Source organism: Balaenoptera acutorostrata, chromosome 9 (genome assembly GCF_949987535.1).
Source record: "Balaenoptera acutorostrata chromosome 9, mBalAcu1.1, whole genome shotgun sequence".
Taxonomy (NCBI): Eukaryota; Metazoa; Chordata; class Mammalia; order Artiodactyla; family Balaenopteridae; genus Balaenoptera; species Balaenoptera acutorostrata.
This window is the reverse complement of record NC_080072.1, coordinates 7,882,417-7,903,337: the sequence shown is the minus strand read 5'-3', so window position 1 is coordinate 7,903,337 and position 20,921 is coordinate 7,882,417. Positions and strand designations below refer to the sequence as shown.

Here is a 20,921-nt window from a genome sequence, read left to right as displayed (position 1 = left end):
CCACCTGTGTGTTTGTGTGGTTCACACAGAGGTCACACGCCTCCCTGCACACACATCACTTGGTGTCTGTGGACAGATGTGTCTGCAACAAGCATTTGGTCACGGCTTGTCATGAGCCGTTAGAGATGGCATCTCTGTGGATGGAGGTGGGCACAGCAGGCAGCGAGAGATGTGGGAGGACTGTCCTGCTGGCCACCTTGTTCCTTAACTTCTAAATACTTATGTGACACAGACAGAAAAGCAAATCCATGGGAAGGAGAGGGTAGATCCTGAGGGTGAAAGGTCCCGAGGGCCCCCCAGAGGGCACTGTCCTGGCCAAGGCTGCTGCCTCCTGTCGAACCTGAAGGAACCCACGCTTCTTCACAGGGAAACTAAGACAGTCCAAATGAGGAAGAAGCATCTGCTTTCCCTGCAAATAGAAGGCCCCAGATTTCCCCTGCAGTGTCCCCACCAAGTACAGAGCCACGTGCTTACCACACCGAGAACACACACGTGCCAGGGTGAAGGGGTACCTCACCCTGGGTACACAAACCTGGGCAGTCTGAGAACCGCAGGGCCACGCACGGGGTCCTGGGCTGGCGCCTTCCTCCTGTGACCGTTTCAGGGGTGCCAGGGGCCGCTGTACAGACCCGTGGAGCACTGGCCAAAGGGTGTCTCCCATCCCACTTCCCACTGCCACCCACCACCCACCCACTCTGTAGGCTGTGATTGCGGTTAGAAGCTGAGCTTCAGGGAACCCTAAAGTTCCCCACCTCTGGCGCCCTGGCCGCCTGCACACCTCCCCACCTCCAGCCCCCGCCTCACTCAGCAAATTTTTGTCCTAGGAGTACAAAGGCCAGGTGGCCAAAAGGGGAAAGGACACAGTATAAATTTATTAGCAAGGTAATGGGTCCCCAAAAGGCCACAGTCTGTCCCCCAAATGCCCTGGAGACCAATGTTAGGATAGACTCCAGATAAATATTTAAAGCTCAAAGCTCCGTGTTCTCTCCAGCTGAGAATTCTAACCTGCTCAGAAGAGCCCAAATTCTCCTCCAGGCCCAGGACACAACAAGCAACCCCAGGGGCCTGAACTTCCCACATGACAGGTCCTTGGGTGCTACACCTCTATACGCTCAAAGGCTAGCCTGAAAGGGACAGATGTGACCCCAGCCTGGGCAGCTTAGGACCTCTAGCTTCCAGGGTTCCTCTGACTGAAAGCTCCATGATGGTGGGACCTCACCTTAGTCACTACTGTAGCCCCAGGTTCAGAACACACTGGCACTAAGAAGGTGTCCCATAAATATCAGCTGAATGAGTCGCCCTGCTGTTTTCCTTTTGACCCTGCCCACAAGAGCTGAAGCCCACGGAGAGTCCAACAGGTCTCACGGTCCCGCCACATGGATGCCCCAGGGACTGCCAGGTGAAGCGGAGCCGTGCCTCTTCTGGGCAGGGGCAGAGGCATCGAGCCTTCAGGTGGCAAGGGCCCCTGATGCCCCTCCACCCCCCAGCTCTGTTAGAGGCAATGAGGAAAGCACCGAACCTCGAACCTCGAACCTCGGGGCAAATGACCTGCGTTTGAGTCCGGGGTCTTCCCCGACCATCACTATAGCTTTGTGATGTTGGACAGGCCAGTAGATGGATTTCACAATCTACAAAACAGAGGCAGCTATGGGGACTCACATGTGAAAGCAGACAAGGGGAAGATGGCATGTCCCCTTGTGCACCACACACACACACACACACACACACACACACACGGCTCTCTAAACGCAGAGCAGACGAGGGCGGCTGTGTGAGGGCTGGGTCCTCCTGTCTCCGGATCTGCCACTGCACTGAGCTTGGGCTGAGCACCAGTAGGCGTCTGCGAGCGCTTCACGAATGAATGAACCAACGTATGAGCAAGCGGATGAGCCGACAGCCAGGAATGAGCTATGTCCTTACATGTGCGCGCATGGGACACGTGGCTCCGAGACCCAGGAGCGCCCCGGGAGGGTGGCTGTCACACCCCAGACACATTCGGGGTCCCCCTCCCCTCAGTGCTGCCGAGCGCGAGGCATCGCCCTACACCGTGCGTCCTCGCTGGGACGACATTCTCAGGGGCTCTGACCAGGGCTGGCACCTCCCCACCGCCAATCTCTCACTGGCACCACCACCAGCTTCTCCAGACAGAGGGGGGGTGGGTGAGAGGCAGGGTCGGGGAAGGGGCCAGGGGCACGGGCGGGGCGGTTACCGAGGTTGACGGTGAGCTTCATCTGGCCCCCGTCCAGCTCCAGGCGCAGGGTGTCAGCTGACTCCCTGGAGGTGGTGGCCATCATGAGCCCGTAGGCCCGCTGGGACATGAAGCGCAGAGACACGTCCTCCGCCTCCGTGTGCATGGCGTTGGGCAGCATGATCTTCATGTACATGGAGCCATCGTAGCTCAGGACCGTGGCCTCTGCCCCAGGAGTGGGGGGAGGGAGAAGGTGGGGTGGGGGACAGGCAGAGGCCAGTAGAGGGAGAGAGAAGACCGAGAGAATCATTGCAGGGGTGGCAGGCCCAGGGCTGGTCTACGAGGGGCACAGGGACGGGCAGGGGGCACCGGGATGACGACCAGCCTCACCTCTCTCACAGACCCGCCCCAGAAAGCCGGTCCCGACGCAGTCACAGACGAAGCGGTTCCAGCCCTCTCGACAGACGCCGCCATTGCGGCAGGGAGCGGAGGTACACTGCTTCAGCGTCTCCCGGGAGCAGAAGGGGGCGACGCCCACAGCCCCCTGCGCCTCAGCCAGGCCCCGGAGGTCTCGGCTACGCCCGTCTATGAAGAGGTCCCGCACGCAGCCCACGTAGCCAGCCCGGAGCGCCGCCGTCCACACCTCCGGGGGCAGGGGCAGGTTCACCCGCCCGCCTTCAGGTAGGCCGCCCAGGTACAGCTCGCTCTCCAGGTCCAGAATCTCGCTCTCCCCGGTGGCCAAGAATGGCGTGCTGCGGCTGTTGACCGAGATGGAGCCTGCAGATGGAGAGAGAGTGGGCTTCAGTGGGGAAGGCAGGACCGAGAGACCCCACAGGCCAGAAAAGGATGTCCTGCCCTCGCACCGCAGGCAGCCCCAGGCTGCAGACGCTGCTTGACAAAGGTGCCAAGTTCAGGAACCAGTGTGAGCCAGCCCCAGCCCAGCTGCAGTGTGCAGTGGGCCTCTGTCCGGACTCCTCCTTCCCACCTGAGCAAGTCCTCAGAGGATGTACAGGAGGTGGACACACCCCCAAAGGGCTGGATCCTTCACATGTCCTTCCCCCAGCCAGCCCCTTAGACCAGGAGTCAGAGGCAGAGACCCCCAAGGAAGCTGAAAGGCTTGAATCCAAAGGGTTTCCCCCACTAACATTTATTGAGCTTTAATGACTATATGCCAGGCACTTAGCACTTCACGTATATCATATCTCTTAAGTCTCACGGTAACCCTATGAAATTGGTCCTTTACGATCCCACTTTGAAATGGCAGATGAGGCTTAGAGAGACTGGGGAAGCTGCCCAAAGTGCCGCAGCAAGTAAGGACCAGAGCTAAAGTACCACCCAGGTGGCAGGACCCCAGAACCTGCATCTGCCACCCCCGGACCTGGAGAGGTAGGCAGGCGATCAGCTCCTGGAGCCTGTGAGACAGGATGGCAGCCAGGAAAGGGAAATCAAGCATGGAGCTTCTGAGTTGTAAGAGTTCTTTGGAAGGAGAGGCTGGTTATCTTAGAAAAAAGATTTGGGATCAGGTGCGTGCTTCAAAGCCTTTCCTGAGATCTCAAGAAACCAAAACCTATACATTAGAAGCTTTATTCCGTTTGTAATTTTTATTCCATACATTCTCCTTCCGCTCTCCTTTCTCAAGTTTGGAAGAATTCTTTAAAAGATAAAAATAAAAAGTCCGCCTATCTCAGAGGGGCTAATAAAGAGAGGTAAGGATGGTTTGATCCACGCTAGGCCTGATCGGGCAGAGATCGGGGGTGGGGAGTGGTAAGAGACAGAGCGTGGGCACCAAGCGTGGAGCTGCAGGAACAGGACCAGGGCCTCCTCTGCACACTTGGTGCCTCATCTGGAGCACATGCTCCTCTGTGCAAGCCCTTCCCTGCACCAGAGAGGCCCTTCCCCTGTGCCCCATTTTAACACCATGGTCCCTGGCTTGTCCTCCCCGACAAGGTGTCAGATCCCCACTCCCCCTCCCGGCCCCCCAAACATGGCCCCCAATCACCCACACTTCTATTTGTAGCAGGTTCCCCAGGTGCTTCCACCCACCCCCTGTGGGGCCTCCTGGACACGGACACCACCCAACTGGACTCTCCACAGATGAACAGAACATGAAAGAAGGAAGGGGGAGGAAGGCTATGGTGGGGAAAGGGTGTATAATGGAGAGTCAGCAAAAGGAAATTAAAGTGAATACAGGTCTTGTTTCAAGGTCACTCTAAAACATGGAAAGGGAACAAACCAAGTGTCCCACGACAGATGGGTGGATAAACAAAAGGTGGTCTATCCATACAATGGAACGTTATTCAGCTGTGAAAAAGGAAGGAAATGCCGTCACATGCTACAACGTGGATGAACCCTGGGGACATTATGCTAAGTGACATAAGCCACACACAAAAGGACAAATATTGTGTGATTCCATGTATAGGAGGTCCCTAGAATAGGCAATTCATAGACAGAAAGTGGGATGGTGGTAAACAGGGGCTGGGGGACGGGAGTTAGTGTTTATGCGGACAGAACTTCAGTTTGGGAAGATGAAAACATTCTGGAGATGGAGGGTGGGGATAGTTACACAACAATGTGAACGCCCTTAATGCCACTGAACTGTGCACTTAAACATGATTAAAATGGTAAATTTTACGTTATGTATAAATTACCACAATAAAATTTAGAAACATGGGGAAGGTCAAAGAAGGCTTTGATGGAGTGACTGTCCCAAGTCTGTGCTGGTGTACACGAACAAATGTGGGCCATTAGAAATGGTCGAAGTGACCCAAGGACTAGCCAGGCCTGGTGTGTGGGCTCTGGAGATCGAGCGAGGCTAAGGAGACCACTTCCTGAAGACAGAGAAGAGCGGAAGGCCCTGGGGTTCTATGCAAGGCCTGAGCAGATTTCCAACCTAGAGAGTTACAGATCCCCTGTGTGGAAACCCTGGGAGGCAACGAGTGCTCTGTGAAGACTCCCGGGTACCATCATGACACAAAACCAGGGGATGAAGCCATTTACCGCAAAGCCTGGGGAAGGCAACATTTCCCTGAGGAAGGGAGAGGAAGAAACAAGCAAGCCCATGAGAGGCCAACACCTCCAGGAGCCATGGCAGCCCCTTCCTCCCTGTGTGTGTGGGGACGCTCACTCCACCCAGACATGAAGGCCCCGTGCAGCGACAGCTGGGGGAGCATGAAAATTTAGTTGACGTTGGTAAGAGCTTAAATTGGATAATGTGTCAGTTCTCATTTATATCAATTCTTTCTCTTATGTCCAACAAGATGGAGAAGAGTAAAGAAGAGAATTAGGCAGAAAACAGGAAGAGGATGGGAAAGGAAGACTGAAAAGGAAGAGTGGAGGAGGGGTGGCAAGAAGCAGCAGAAGATTCAAGAACAGCACCTGCCCGGCCCCAGTGCCCTCCGCCCCGCTGCTTTATTGTGTAAGAACCTCACCAGGCGGAGCGTGGTGTTTACTGTCTGTGTCTCCCCACTGGAGCACGAGCTCCGGGACAGCCAAGACTCCAGCTAACTACTGCCCCATCCCAGCACCCTGGACAGCACCTGGCGCACAGTAGGTGCTTGCTGAATATTTGAGTGAGTTTATAAAGAAGGTTGAATGAATCTAGATAGAAGGAAGGCAAGGTTGGGAAGTCTTTTTAAGAGAACAAGATAGGGACTTCCCTGGTGGTCCAGTGGTTAAGAATCTGCCTTCCAGTGCAGGGGACGCGAGTTCGATCCCCGCTCAGGGAACTGAGATCCCACATGCCGCAGGGCAACTAAGCCCACGCACCACAACTACAGAGCCCATGCACCTTGGAGCCTGCGCGCCACAACTAGAGAGAAGCATGCACACAGCAACTAAGACCCGACGCAGCCAAAAATAAATAAATAAATGTTTTAAAAAGAGCGAGAGAGAACGGGATAACCACTGTGTTGGGCACTGCACTAATGCTTTTCCAGGTGTTCTCTTGATTTTCCCTCCTGAGGACCCCAGTTTAACGATCCTTTTATAAAGAAGGAAACTGAGGCTGCAGGGGGTTGAGTGACAGCCTAGAGTCACACATGCAGGAAGTGGGAGCGTGAGGTGTGTGCCCGGGTCCGACTGACTCCGTTCTTTCCACCAAGGCACCACGCAACAGGGACAACAGAGGGGCCGGGAGGGCCAGGGGAGGGTGGGAGGAGAACAGCCCGGGTGGGTGGAGAGGGGCGGTCAGGGGAAAGGGGAAGGTCCAGAGGCCTCTGACCTTTGCGCCCGTCCCTCTGGAAGTCCACGTGGCACCACTCGCCGTCGTTGACCTTGCGGCTGGACGCCCGCAGCTTGATGCCCCCAGACCCCATGTCCAGCAGAAGGTAGAGGTAGCCGTCCAACAGCTCCATGGCAAAGTAGTCAGCCCGCTGGGCAGCGCTGTGGCTGCCGGCCCCGGCCCCGGCCCCGGCCCGCCGGCCCTGGCTGAAGAGCAGCAGCCCGTTGGGCTCAGTGGTGCGGAAGTCTAGCGAGATCGAGCCGGTGCGCTTGGCGCTCCAGCGGGGCAGCGCCACAAAGGCCTCGGGGCTCTCGAAGGTCACAGGGTCCAGGGCAGCCACATCCTCACAGCGGAATGACAGGTCCCCCTGCAGCTTCATCTTGGGGTCTCCTTCCTTTGCCAGGCGGGATAGCTCCAGCTTGAAGTCATTATTCTTATAGACCACCTGCAGGGAGGGGCGGGGGTGGGCGGTCCAGGATGAAGAAGAGGAAGCAGTTTAGGGCCTGGCCACTCCTGCCTGGCGGCACGGGCCCCTGCCACCCAGCCCCGGGGCCCCACTCCACACCCCAGACCGTTGTTCTAGAACTGCACGAGCAGAGGTTGTGAACAGCACCTCCCTTGCCCTACTTATTTCTCTGTCCTGTCTCCCTGCCCAGCACGAGCACGGCGGCCCTCGGGGCTGCTGAATTGCAGTTCATAATAACTGCAGGACAGTCGCCACTGACGTCTGGTTGACATTTACACTCTCATCTGCTCCTCACAGCCGCCTTGAGAAGTAGGTACTGACCACTCGTTTTACAGACAAGGAAACTAAGAGTCAGACAGGTCAAGGGACCTGGCCGAGGTCATGGAGCTAGTGAGTGGGCCTTAAACACAGGTCTTTAGTGTTCACGTCCACCACTCTCGCCTCTGTACACAGCTGCCTCGAGGGTCCTCTGAGAGGATGGGGGCCTTTGGGGCTCAAGGAAACAAGAGAGGAGAAGCCGGAGTCAATGGGCCTTAGGTTTTGAAGAGAGGAGATCTCCCACCACTGACCGGAAGGAAGAGGCCCCTGGCAGCTGGCCGGTCAGACCGAATCACACTGCAGACAGGGTTCCCGGGCTGCCCCCGGCCCCCTCCTGGCCCTACTCACATCCTTGAGGCAGCCCATGAAGTTGTTGCTGACGGGCGAGCCCGGCAGGTCTGCCGTGTTGGGGCTGCCCCCAATGTAGAAGAAGTCGTCAGAGCCCAGCATGGTGTAATCCTCCTGCGTGTAGCCTGTGGTGGTCAGGATCCCGTCCACTGAGATGGTCACCTGCCCAGCCCAGGGAGGGAGGGGGAGAGACAAGGAGACAACCGGCATCAACTCCCTGGGAAGAGCCTCGGGCTGGGCAAGGGAGGGGCCGGGGGGCAGCAGGGGAGGGGGACCCCCCCATTTTTATGTCTGCTTGTCTTGGAGGAGGAACAGTGGGGGTGGGGGGAGGGAAGTGGGGGAAGGAGGCAGCACAAGATTTGATGGTTTCAGGGTGGGCTAAGGCCCAGCTCGGCAGGCAGAGGCCTGAAGGGCACTTGAAGTGCTCACTGTGAGTAGCACAAAGAAGTGGATCCGGACGGAGTGGGAGCTTCAGGAAGGGCCCCATTAGGGCAGGATGCAAATGGCGCCCCCGATTCCCTCCTCTTGAAGGGGTCTCTGGACCCCCATGTGATCTCAGAGCATCTTTCATAAACAAGGCAGAGAACACCCGTTCTCCTGGGGTCCTGGTGGCTTGGACTGCCCTGCAGCTTTCCCTGCAGGGCGTGCAGGAGTCCTTTCAATCTTAGCCAGGAGGGAGGTGGACAACCGCAAGGGCATGAGGAACAGGAGCCCCGATATTCCTGGGGAGACTTGGAACTTCCTGGGGGACACAGTGCCTTTGAGGGCTGATTCCCACCAGCACCCCCCTAACTGGTCCTAGCCCCCTTGCTGAGTCTGTCTCTTTACTCTCTGAGTCACTCCCTTGTCCCCCAAGGAGAGGGCAGCCACTGGCCTATTCATCAGTCTGCCTGATTCATTCACCACCACCATCATCGGGGCCAGGGTAAGGAACAGAGGGGGACAGGCTAACCTCATGTCACCTTGACCCTGGGCTGAAAAGTTAGGTAAGAAAGCAAGATGGTAGGGATGGGGGCATACCTGGTGCTCTGAGGAGGTGAAAGGGGCTCAGCAGTGGCCTGGAGAAGGCTGAAGTGACCTTGGGGGGCAGTGACAAGTACAGCGAACTCCATGATTCCCTGCTCCCCAGGCAAATGTCCACCGAACCCCTGAAAAGCCTAGCCGTAGGAGCACCCCACACCCAGCCAGGTTGTGGGGAAGAGCCGAGGCCAGGGGACCAGAAGCCCCCACTCTCTGAAGGCTGTGGATTAGGACGGTCAGGCTCCTGCAGGGGTGATCAGGAAGCTGGCTCGTGGTGAACCCAACACTGTGCTTCTGCAGGCCACAGCTCACCCCACTCCCACACTCCAAACATGCCTCAGCACCCCCTTTTTGGGCGAAGTCTGGAGATTGGGGCCTTCCAATCACAGCCCGTGATGTTCTCCCCACATCAGTCCATACCCACATGCCACCAGCCATCTTCCAGTGACTGGTTGCCAGGGTTCCACTGTTGCAGGGCTGCAGAGTGCGTGTTAGGAACACCTAAGGGACATGGGCAGAACGGGGCCAAGGGGAACGTCCCTCACAGGCCCCTCGAGTCCCCCTCGTGCTGGGCTGGAGCCTCACAGTGAGAGGGGTGGGGCCGAAGGGGCCCCCTCCTGGGAACCATCAAATCTTGTGCTGGGGGGACTAGGTTCAAGGACAGAAGTAAGGGGGTGTCTTTGTGGAAGCGGGCACTTTGAAGCTTTTGAGTCTTGTTTCGAGGGGAGGGCTGGTCATTATTGTTTATTTCTTCTTTCCTCCACCCCACCCGAGGCTAGGAAGTGGAGATCTGGGTGGAAAAGGGAAGGGTCAAAGTATTAGTCACAAAAACATGCAGACGAGATTAGAACAGGCAGAAGGGGGCTGGAGAAAGGGCAGAAGGGGGCTGGGACACAGAGATGGGGGTAAGACAGGGAGGCAGGGGGAAGGGGCCTCCATCCTGCCCTCCACCTCCACTCCCGGGGCTGCACTGAGAGACCAGGAATTGGGCCACTATTAGTTCCTGAGCCTGTGTCTGGCCACCCCAACTAGAGAGTCAGCTCCTGAAGGCCGGGCCCCTGGCCTGATGTGTCCCTGTAACCCTACTAATCCCAGCACAGCCCAGGGGACACGTCTCCGTCATTAAAATGAATGTCAAGTCACCTTGTGACCCAGGGCCACACTTGGCTCTCACTTGCCTGTGTCCCATCTATGAACCCGGAGCCTCGGGGGCCTTTTGTGGACAGAATCTCAGTCCTCCGAGACTGCTCTGATGGGACGACCCTGCTCCTGTGCATGGGGAGGGCCCTCCCGGCCCCAAAGCTCCCCCGGAAGAGGCTCTTCCTTGCTCTACATATACGTCAGCCTACCAGCAGCCTGAGCCGGTCAGCTGTCTTCCTTCCCCAGCCCCAGAAGCCAGGGCGCCAGCTACTGGCATCTTCCTCACCCTATGGGCCCTCTTCCGCCAGTCGATTCAGCCAGCTCACCTGCCTTCGCCCTCAGAGTTAGAAGGACCTGACTTGGGGGGGGCCCCTCCTCAACTCCCCTCCAGACTGGGCACAAATCTGACCTTGCCCGCCATGGCTTTACGCAAATCACCACCACGTGGTGCCCCCTATTGGGAAAGGGCTGCCTTAATCCCTTTCGTATCTGTCCCTATTTTAGAGCCACCCTGGCCCAGGGGGTGGGGAGAGGGTAGCAGGAGGCAGGGTAACACGGGGTGCACAGAGGAAGGGGGTGGTCAGCCTGGGGGTGGGGGAAGAAGAGAGAGAAAGGGGGAGACGGGCACCGGGTAGAAAGGAAGCCAAGGGTCGGGGGAATGGAGGAAGGTCTCTGGGGAAGGCAAGGAGGGAGATGACTGAGATTAGTAAAACCCGACTGTTCCCTCAGACAAATCAAAGTCCAGACACAAAAATGGCAGGTTCGTTAGTAAAAGCAGGAAACAGGGGAATAATTCCCCCGGTCCCCCCCTCCACCCCAGGGGTTCATGATGCCCCTGCCCCCCAATCCCCCCGCGCAGCTTCTGGAAGGGGTGGGGCCAGCAGGGGAAGAGGGCAGAGGGGGGGCATGCGACACAGAACAGCCATCACAGCTAGGACGCATGCAGGTTAGAGGGCCAGGGTGGGGGCCTGGCCCAGCAGGACAGGCGAGAGAAAGGCAGCCACAGGTGGGAAGGCGTGCGGGACCGGGGGGCATTGGGAAGAACCGAGATGGAGGCGAAAGAGCTGTAGGGGTGCAGGAAGGAGAAGCTTCCTTTCAACGGAGGAAGGGAGAGGAGCCACCACTAGAACAGAGACATGTACAGGTTGCGAAAGAAAGGGATGGGACATTAGACTCAGACCTCCCTCCCCAGAGGGTGACCCAGACACTCATTCCCACCACCCAGTCACCACTGATCACGGATCACTGAGCCCAGACACACCTGCTCACACATCACGTCTTACTGAAGGCAGTGGGAGGGAGTCCTGACAGGCTAATTTCCAAGCAGAATCCTTTTTGTCATCAGGACCACGGCTAGCACCCCAAGACACAGCAGATACTCTGCACCCAACCCACACCAATCCACGCAACACAGACAGACTGGGCCCTGAGTGGGGCTGAGTAGGACAAGAGGAATGAGCCACAGCTCTGCCCTGGAAGAGCCACGCCCAGCCAGGGATGAGGGGAAGGAGCACAGAAGACTCAGGAGCCCAGCGCCCAACCTCTGCTGTTCCCCAGGGACGGGGAGGGTGGCTGGAGGTGGCTGCAAGGGGCAGCCTATGACCTGGGTGGGCTCTCAACCCTCCCTACTGGCCCCACCTCTCTTCTGCTCTGCTCTGCTCTGCTCATCTCCCCCCTTAGGCAGGCTGCTAGGATGTGAAACCAGGTCTTGGCCACAAATATCTCCACTCGGGCATTCCATGCCCACCGCACCCCCGGAGGAGAGGCTGCGGAAGAGGAAAATACCCCTCTGACATCATCCAGAGCCTTTCCCAGCTCCCTGCTATGATCACAGGGTCGCTGACCTTCCTGGGAGGGGGATTATTTGGGGGAGAATAAGACTGAGGGCAGGTGTTGTTAACCTGTAGGCAGGCTAGATGGGCTTTGGGGAGTCATGACACCCCTTGGCATTGTATGCAAACTGCTTCAATGGGCTTCTTTTTCCTGTGAGAGTCCACTGCTGCCACCAAATTCTCAAAAAGCTCCTGAGCCAAAAACGGGTAAGGACAACTAGTTTAGGAAGAAGGTCCTGGCCTGCCCTTAGGACTGCGGACGTGGGAGTAGGGCATGAGGACGGGAGGACGGCTGAGGGAGCGTGTGCAGCCCTGTTCCATGTTTGACTTTAGCCATCTGCTTGGGGTGGGGAGAAGCTGAGAGAGAAACAGGTTGGAAAGACACACCAGGAAGATGACCTAACCAGCAGTGATAGCCCCACGGTGAATCCTGACGACTGGATTTAATAAAGTTTGGGAACAGAAACTTCAGGTCACAAATCCTGAGTTCTCCTATGGCCTTTACCACCTTCCAGAACAATCTCATTTTACATCTCTGACTCTCGTCTGTAAAAGGGGTTTAACAACTTCCATCACTCCTGCTTCTCCGAGGCTTACTATGAGGATCAAATGAGATCAATAAAGTGAAAGCACTGAACACTTCCACTACTTGCTATGTGACCCCAGGCCTTCTTGGGCCTCAGTTTCCCCATCTGTTAACTGGGAATAATCTCTGCCTGCTGCCTGCAATCTAGGCATTCGTCGAGTTTAAATGATATTCAAAAGGTGAGAGCTATTTAGAAGAAGCAAAGCCTCCAGTGTCACGAGCAGAGAACACTTCTTTCAGCCTGACCACACCTGACATAAACCTCTCCACTGGTTGGCCTTTTTGATCCGGATCCACCCTCTCCCCCAAGGAGGAATACTCAAATAACAAAAAGAGTCCTTATAAAGAAGTTAGTAAAAATAAATACAAAACCAACCAGAGCCCGGCTGAGGAATGCCCGGGAATCAGAGCAGGTTGAACCCTGTCTCTTTGGGTGCCCGGTTGTCTGACTCCATTCTTGGCTGAAAGAGCTGATCCCTGGGACAGGTATCTGAGGCTTTACGAGGCGACTCAGGCCACCCACGGGCACCAGCTCTGGTCGTCAAGCAGTGACGCTCACGCTAGAAAACGTGGACTCTGGAGACTTAGAAATTCACAGGGACTTTCCTGGCAAGGGCTGAAACCAGACAGGGCTGTTTGCTTCTTGACCAACTTAACCAAGTCATTCCATCCTCCCCAGGCCTGATTCCTGGGGCATTCTGGGGTTTCATGTAGTTATTTTGGGACTGATTCCCAAGAAAGGACGGTAATAGGATCTCCAATGGGGCCAGATATGCTGTATTCTCCAGGGTTTGCTATGAGAAGGGAATTGCTTCTTCACAAAACATCCCTGCCCTGGAAACACGGAGATAATCAGTTAACATCTCATAAAGCTTAATAAAATTATAATTCCCTTTACAGAGTACAGACGCTTTCACTTCCATTCCCCTTCTTGATCTTCACACTGACACCATGACATAGGCAATGCAGGTATATCAGCAGCTTGTTTGGTAGCTGAGGAAACAGCTTTAGCCCCAGTTCACACAGTTTTTAACTGAATTGAGACTAGAAGGAAGGGGAGGTCTGTAGGGCCCTGATTCTCAGACGGTATCCCCAGGGGTTGGCTTTATCTTGCCTCCCTTCTGTCCCCAAAGTCACAGTTCGGCTGTCTAGTGAAGCTCTGTAAAGAAAGAGTTCCAAATGCCCAGCTCCTAACAGGTACTCAGTGGCCTGGCCTGAGGCGTGGCAGCACCGAACTCCTAGCAGCAGCAGCTGGAGAACAAGGCCTGTGGAGGGGCCGTGCTGGGACCACCACATGGCTCCACCTAAACACTGGGACGACAGAGTGGCCAAATGAGGTCTTGGACCGGGGAGGGCTAGGCTGCCCGTGGCCACGGGCACTAGCTCAGGACAGGGCAAAGGATGGGACCACCACAGGTCTGTGGGTGCAGGGAAACACAGACCTGCAAGAGTATCAGGCCAGGCCAGATGTGGCCTCAGAGGTACATCCTCCTGGGGAGGTGGGGGAGCCACTCAGACAGGGAGCCTCGGCTCTCATGCTTCCCTCCTCCCCAGCCAGGCAGCTACGCACACCTGGGAGGCTGGGAAGGCCAGGCAGCTGCCCCAAGCAGCGTGGGCCCCGTGGGAGCAGACACGTCCATCTGCAGGGTCCCCAGCCTGGTGTTCAGTCACTCTGCATTATTAATAGGCGATGACTAACCGCCTGCTGCCGCAGAGCCAGGACAGGGCAGGCAGGAGGGAATCCCGGGGGATGGCGCACAGCAGGGCCTGCAGGCATACGCTCCAAGGTGAGGCGAGGAGCAAAGGGCCAGCCTCAGCTTCTTCCCTGTTCCTGCCCTCCCTGTCTCCACAGCCCACCTCCTAAGAGCCCTCAGCAGCTCAGAAGCACACAGTCACGCAGCCCCCAGCTCACACCGGCGTTTACACTTGTAGAATCACCAGCAGAGAATCACAAACACACAGTACAGTCTCCCACTAACACCCCCTAAATATCACACCAACATTTACACACAGTCGCACCCACACACCAACACACACCAGCTGCGTCTACACAGACACCCACACCAACACTCACCGGGACTGAGCCCAACCCAAACAGAGGAGCTTGGCGACAAGTACCCCGACTTCACCCCAGCTTGGTCTCCTCCTCTCACCCCCTCAACAGGGAAGGGAACCAACCCCGGTCAGAGGCCATGCGGGACAGGCTGGGGGGCAGACAGGGGACAGGAGATGGAAGGGAAGGAAGGAAGACAGTGTGAGACACAGTGTTAGTCAGAGCAGCAGAGTGGTGGGGGAACGGGACGCTGTCCCTGGAGGGGGGAAAAGACCATTCATGCCATGCAGGGTGTCGGGGGAGACGGAACCAGGACCCCTCAAGACTGAGAAGTGAGGGAGGGGATGCCGCTTCTTCCCTGGCAGCCAGCATGGGGCAGCTCCTAAACTGGTATGAATGGTGATTTGAAGGAGCTCTGGACCGGCCCCAGATGGCCCTGCATCCCCCAAGGCCACCTCCCTCGCTGCAGCCTGCCGAGCTGGCTGCCACTGGAGGCCTCACCCCCAGCCCCCTCCCCCAACTCAAGGGGCCTGTCCGGGAGCTGACAGTGAGCAGAGCGTAGCATGTCATGGGATGGTGTTTTCCATGGATTTTCAGGAGACCAAGAAAGAAACTAAATCAAAGAAAAGAAACAAGGGGCAGGGCAGGGGAGAAAAGGAACAAAATAAAGCAATAAAATAAGCAGCCTGGCATCGGGGCTGGTCTAACCAGAGCCGATGAACATGGGGCCTGCCCCAGGTCTCTCTGACCAGGAATCTGAATTCAGAAGTGGGGGGTTAGGGCAGGGACAGACCAAATTCCTCTATTTCCGTTTGTCTTTTGGATTTGAGTTTGAACCAAAAAAAAAGAGAAAGAAAGAAAAGGGAAAGAGGAAAACTAAAAGAGAGAAGCAAAATCTAAAGATTGTCCAGGACGCAGAAAACAACTGGAAGAGCAAAACAACCAAAACCAAACGGGGAAAGGAAACGAAAGAGGGAGAATCGAACAGTTAAAAAAACCCACGGCAAACCAAACGGTAAGACAATTAGAGTGATATCTACCAGATAATGCAGTTTGTTTACCATAGCGTGTCCAATGCCTGCGTGCTTCACCGGAGATATGGGGGAAGGGGGTGGGGGGTGGGGTCAAAGAAAACAACAAAGACAACAACGAAATAACAGAACGAAAAGAAAAGAAAAAGAAAATGACCAACTGTGAAACTCAAGGAAGGAGGAAAAATATATATCCATATATGTTTGGTTGTCTGTTCAGACCCTCCCACCTTAAGTTCAGCTGAAGTATTTTGTTTAAAGAAAATTAAATTATAATGGGAGGGAGAAATAAAACACACACAAAAATTAAATCCCTTCTCCCAATCCCCCCCCAACCCCTCCTCTGGATTCCTCTCCCCTCCACCATCCCCTCCGGGAAGAGCCGGCTGCAGAGAAGGGGAACAGTTAAAGACCTTGGTTAGTAGAGAAGAAAACAACAAAAGAACTGGACCAGGAAAGCAAAGACTTAAAGATGGCGACATTCCGCAGATGAGACAGAAAGGTTAGTTCGGTTTTCACTCATACCTTGCCCCACCTGTCCCTGCCCATCCCTTGGTCCCCCAGGTTATAAGCGTGTTAGTCACACACACAGAGTTGGCAACGGGGTTTTCCAACAGAAGGTGAGAGAGGGAAGGCAGGCGGTTAAGAAGCAGACCCAATTATGCAGTATTAGTAAGTCCTATGGGCTGAAATGTTAGGGAGTTGAGGGGAAGGGAGGGAGGGGAACAGGGGTGTGAGAAAGGGATGGGCTATTGACTCAGGGAATGGACGGATGGGTTTGTTGGCTAACTGGTCAACCAGATGGCTTTCCAGAGAACTGGCTAAAGAGCAAGTTGGTACTGGCCAACTGGCTGACCAGTGACCATGTCGAGTTAATGGGTTAACTGGTTGGTGATGGGCCAGCTGGCTGTCAGACTGGGAGAAGAGTGGCCAAGGCCCCCAGAGAATCCCAGGACTGGCTCAAATGAGAGGCAATTTCATTTGGAGGCAAAGAGAAGGGGTTCCCAGGGAGCATAGGAGGGGATATGGGTGTCTGCTTTTCCTGGGGATGGAGGATAGCAAATAGATCCAGGGAGTCATGGTGGGGGGAGGGGCAGCTCTGTTTTTGGCGGGTGGGGGGGGGGGTAGGGTTGGGGTTTTTTCTTCCCGTTTCTGTTCCTTGAGAAAGGAAGAGAGAGCAAGTCACCACCAGAACAGGGAAAAGTAAACTTGCCCTCCATGGGCTGGCAGAAAGCTCACGCTCACATCAGAGCTAATCATCCCAAAACCTCTTCCCTCCCCTCCCCACTCTCACCGAGAACTGCCTCCGCCTTCCTTCGTAAACTGACCTTTCAGAGCCCAGATTTCCCCCAGTTCTTCAATCATCCCACGCCTATTCTCTTATGCTCCTCTGGGCAGCTGTTCCTCCCAGAATGAAGTACCCCCTCACCACCACCACTCCTGTAAGTCCCTGGAATTGGTCAGGCTTTCCTAGCAGCCCAGCCTCCTTCCACACACACCCCCAGACCCCTGCGCCTCCGCTCCCCACAGCCAGCAGCAAAAATTCACTCCCCCCCCACAGACCACACCATAAAAAGGAACAGAGAGGCCCACCTCTCTCTAAAATCCCTTACTCCTCTGTAAACTATAAGCCAGCTTCTTCTACCCCAGACTCTAGAGGCCCCACCCCCCATGTGGCTTTATGTTCATTTCCTCTCCTCATGGTCAAAGAACCACCTTCAAAATTACCCTTTGAGGAGGAGATGGCAAAGGGGCTGAGGCAGCTTCACTTAGTGTATCAGAGATGTTGGGACACTACTGCTTGATGTCCATCAAATACTAAACTGTGCACCCGAGAGTGTGATTGTGAGAAAGAGAGGTCTTCTAGAGACAGATCCATTAGTTAGAGAGTTATTATAACCAGTGGGCACAGGACTAATTCAGTAAGACAATTAATAAGGGCCTTGTATCATTAAAAATAACAGAATTCAATACTAAGCAGCTAGAAGAAGTGCTAAATAACCAATATTAATTATTAGTGATGCAGAAACAGTTTACATAGCAGGAAGACAAGTGTCTAACTGCAGGTGCAAAGATTGGAACAGGGGATAACACGTGGTACAAGGACTGGTCCTATCAGCCAGTAGGACCGTTGGGAAATGAAGAGACCAACTACTCAGGACAAGGAACCATTAGCTTCAGGGCAGCTAAACTGACAGCACCAAAAAAGGTGCAAGTGCTCTGGTATCACTGCACTAGTCAAACAAGATAGGGGGAAAAAGGCATTGGACGTAAAAGTCCAGCTACTACTCTTTTTTAATTAGAACTGGTTGTGGAGACTAGAATAAGGAAAAAATAATTTTCGACTTTCATGGACAACTTCAATTTTTAACAAGTACAAGAGCGAATTAAGAAACAAGATTGAGGGAATTCCCTGGTGGTCCAGTGGTTAGGACTCCACGCTTTCACTGCCAAAGGCACGGGTTCAATCCTTGGTCAGGGAACTAAGATCCTGCAAGCCGTGCAGCACAGCCAGATTAAAAAATAAGAAAGAAAGAAACAAGATTGAGAGGGCCTTCCACTGATGTGTCAAGAGATCCGGGCTTCCTCTGATAAATAGCGAGGTTGTGGTGGGCGAGACGGGGCCCCTCTAGACCTAGGTATTTCAGATCCAGAACCCGGTCCATGGTGATCATGCCTGAGGGGGCAATTGTGGCCAAATACTAGAGTGGAGCCTCCACTGGAACCCATCCTGGCACCTGTAACACAGCAGCCCACGCCTTCCCGAATGCCGGGATCGGGAGGGCTGAGGCTTCAGACTAACAAATGAGCAAGGAAAGCTTTGCCCCACCCACAGAAACAGCTAGAGGGCTCCTGGAGGCCAGGAGCACAAGGATGACGGTGCATGATGAGGGAGGAGGGCATCAAGTCACAGAGGGAAGAAGTCAGTCATTGTAGCAAGTATAACTTACCATGGCCAAGGGCCTTTGACAAAACTTTACCCCATCTTCACCTTGATCTATCGGCATAGCTCCAGCCCTTCAAGAAAGCCAAGAAGGGGATTATATGCACAAATCACAAAAGTCTGAGTGAAGGCAATCTCTGTGGAGCTTGAGCAAGAGACGCTCAGGACAAAGAAAAGAGGACTCAGAGATAAGAGGGGCCCATTGGGCTTCCCTGGTGGCGCAGTGGTTGAGAATCTGCCTGCCAGTGCAGGGGACACGGGTTCGAGCCCTGGTCTGGGAAGATCCCACATGCCACGAAGCAACTAGGCCCATGAGCCACAATTGCTGAGCCTGCGCGTCTGGAGCCTGTGCTCCGCAACGAGAGGCCGCGATAGTGAGAGGCCCACGCACCGCGATGAAGAGTGGCCCCCACTTGCCGCAACTAGAGAAAACCCTTGCACAGAAACGAAGATCCAACACAGCCATAAATAAATAAATAATAATTTTAAAAAAAGAGGGGCCCATTTTTCCAAGAGACAAGCAGAACATTTAGATGGTTCAAGATTTGGGAACACCCAAGAATGGCGGTACCACAAGACGAACGACAGGCACCTTAGCAGTGCGCACCAAGGCCGGCAGCCAGGCCCTCCCGGGAGGCAGAAAGATGGAGTCAGACTCCCATCCTCCCACTTCCTGCGGGACAGCATTGGGCCAGCTCTTCAACCTCGCTGGTGAAATAGGAGTATCTCCCACTTCACAGGATTGTTCGAAAAGTTAGGTGAGATACAAAAGAGAAAAGAGACCCTTGAACTTGGGGGTTCCGGAGGAGGAGAGATGTGAGGGTGCAATCTGATTAATGCTGTAAGAAAGGGACAGGTCCTGAGGAGACTCTGAGGGGGCGGGAGAGTAAAGTGAGGTGGAGTTTTTCCCATAGGACAAAAGATATTTCTGGGCACCTATGAAATAGATCTGCTGGATCCTCATGTCCAAAACCTCACCAACTGGCTTCAAGAAAGAGCCCAAAGGAACCAGCAAAACCACTAGAAAAACAAATAAAAACACTCAGTAGTTGCTGGTATTAAGCTCTCAAGGAGCTTACCATGTAGAAATAGAGAAAAGAGGTGAACACAAATTATTGACCATGCAGACGGAGTGTGATGATAGGGCCAGAGCACAGCAAAGAGGGAGACTGGCCAGGGGGCCCGGAGGATCAAGGAAGGCCTTACAAAAAAGGTGGCGGTTCAGCTGGGCCTGAAGGATTGGAAAAAAAAAAAAAAACCCCACAACTAACAATAATGACGGCAACAAGCCCTCCACGGCTCACACGGTGCCCGGCACAGGCCGTCACCTCAGCTACTCCTCAAAGGCCCCTCTCACTTTGCACAGAGAGGTTACATTACTTGCCTCGAGTCACTCCAACTAGTGGCAGAGCTGGGATTTGAACCCAGTCTGTCCGACTCAAACCCCAGCTCTAGGGTTTCACCCGGCAGAAGGGAGGGTGAACGGTGGTGTTGGCGGGAGGTCTGTGGGAACGAGGTGGGCAGCTCGGGAAGCCAGTATAGACAGGGTGTGTAGAGCAGCACAGTTAGGCCCTAAGATGGGGCGTGTGACAGGCCGGAGAGACAGGGCAGCCCGGGCCGGAAGGTGGGGGAGGGAGTCCCAAGTGCCTGCCAGGCCCCATCCTTGGGGGATGTCTCTCCTTGGGGCCCAGAGGTGCTCCCGAAAATCTCCCCACTGAGGAACGGCCTCATGGGAGCTGGGCGGGTGGAAGCTCCACATGATATTTTGGGAGCCAGCTTGTCTTCCAGAGTTCGTGCTGGCTAGTGATGAAATGGGTTGGCACTCGGCTTACGTGGTGGGGGGAGGCATACTGCGTGTGGGAGGAGGGTGGGCCCAGGATTAAAAATAGGCCTCAGGGAATCCTCAGAGGGAATTATTCCTGCAAAGATCCCCCAAGAGACACCACCGGGCACAGGGTCCTCAAGGCTGGGCTCGGAGGGAGAGGAGGGCGAGAGCGGGGTGTGGTCTCAGTCAGGTGTCCTCCGGTGCTGACTGCAATGTTCTAGGAGTCTCTGGACGATTCTGGGGATCACTATCTGGTTCAGGGGAGGGGGGTGAAATTCTGCCTCCTTCCACTTTCCCAAAGCTGCAGGACCAAGAGGAAGGGAGACCCCTCAGTGCTTGTCCTGGGGCAGGCTCTCCCCAGGAGGCAGCCTCCCCGGCTGTTCTAATCACTTGGGGAAAACAGCGTGGATCCCAGTGTCCTCAGATCCCAGCCATCTACCCTAAAGGCAGAAGCAAATGTCATTTCTTACCTCACCGCCCCCATCCCCGTCTTTGCTCCTGGCCACTCCCAACCCAACGTCACTCCTAAGATCATAAAAGGATCTTTCCAATCCCAGGACACCACGTGGCCCCTGTATAAATGTGTCTGCACAGGGTTTCTCCCCTTCTTCACACTACTGACATTTGGGGCCAGATAATTCTTTGCTGTGGGGCTGCCCTGTGCATTGTGGTATGTTTAGCAGCATCTTGGCCTCTACCCACTACATGCCAGTAGCACCCTCCCTGAGTTGTGACACCCAAAATGCTTCCAGACATTGCCAAGTGTCTCCTGGGGGGCACTCCGCCCTCGGTTGAGAACCACTGCTCTAGGGACAACAGGACCCAATAAATTATTAGAAGCCCTGAAAGACAGGCACTCAAAAGGCCTAGTGAGGATGGACTTGGCCACAGGCTAGGCCCTGAGCAAGGGCAATGAATCCAGAGCAGAGCCTTAGGGCTGCCCTTCCATCC

General features: G+C 55.1%; 1 protein-coding gene across 24 annotated transcripts in view; it reads right to left on the bottom strand.

Annotated features, from left to right (window-relative positions):
* NRXN2 (neurexin 2) overlaps positions 1 to 20,921 on the bottom strand; it is a 109,085-nt gene that overhangs the window by 52,113 nt on the left and 36,051 nt on the right. For 12 of the 24 annotated variants that reach the window (XM_057553558.1, XM_057553559.1, XM_057553565.1 and 9 more), the window contains 5 exons: positions 15,211 to 15,255; positions 7,540 to 7,701; positions 6,408 to 6,852; positions 2,579 to 2,965; positions 2,210 to 2,413 (listed from right to left, as the gene is read on the bottom strand). In XM_057553558.1, the coding sequence (XP_057409541.1) occupies positions 2,210 to 2,413; positions 2,579 to 2,965; positions 6,408 to 6,852; positions 7,540 to 7,701; positions 15,211 to 15,255 (1,243 nt within the window). The remainder of the gene's footprint in view (positions 1 to 2,209; positions 2,414 to 2,578; positions 2,966 to 6,407; positions 6,853 to 7,539; positions 7,702 to 15,210; positions 15,256 to 20,921) is intronic. The other 12 variants (XM_057553560.1, XM_057553553.1, XM_057553540.1 and 9 more) reach the window with 2 other exon arrangements.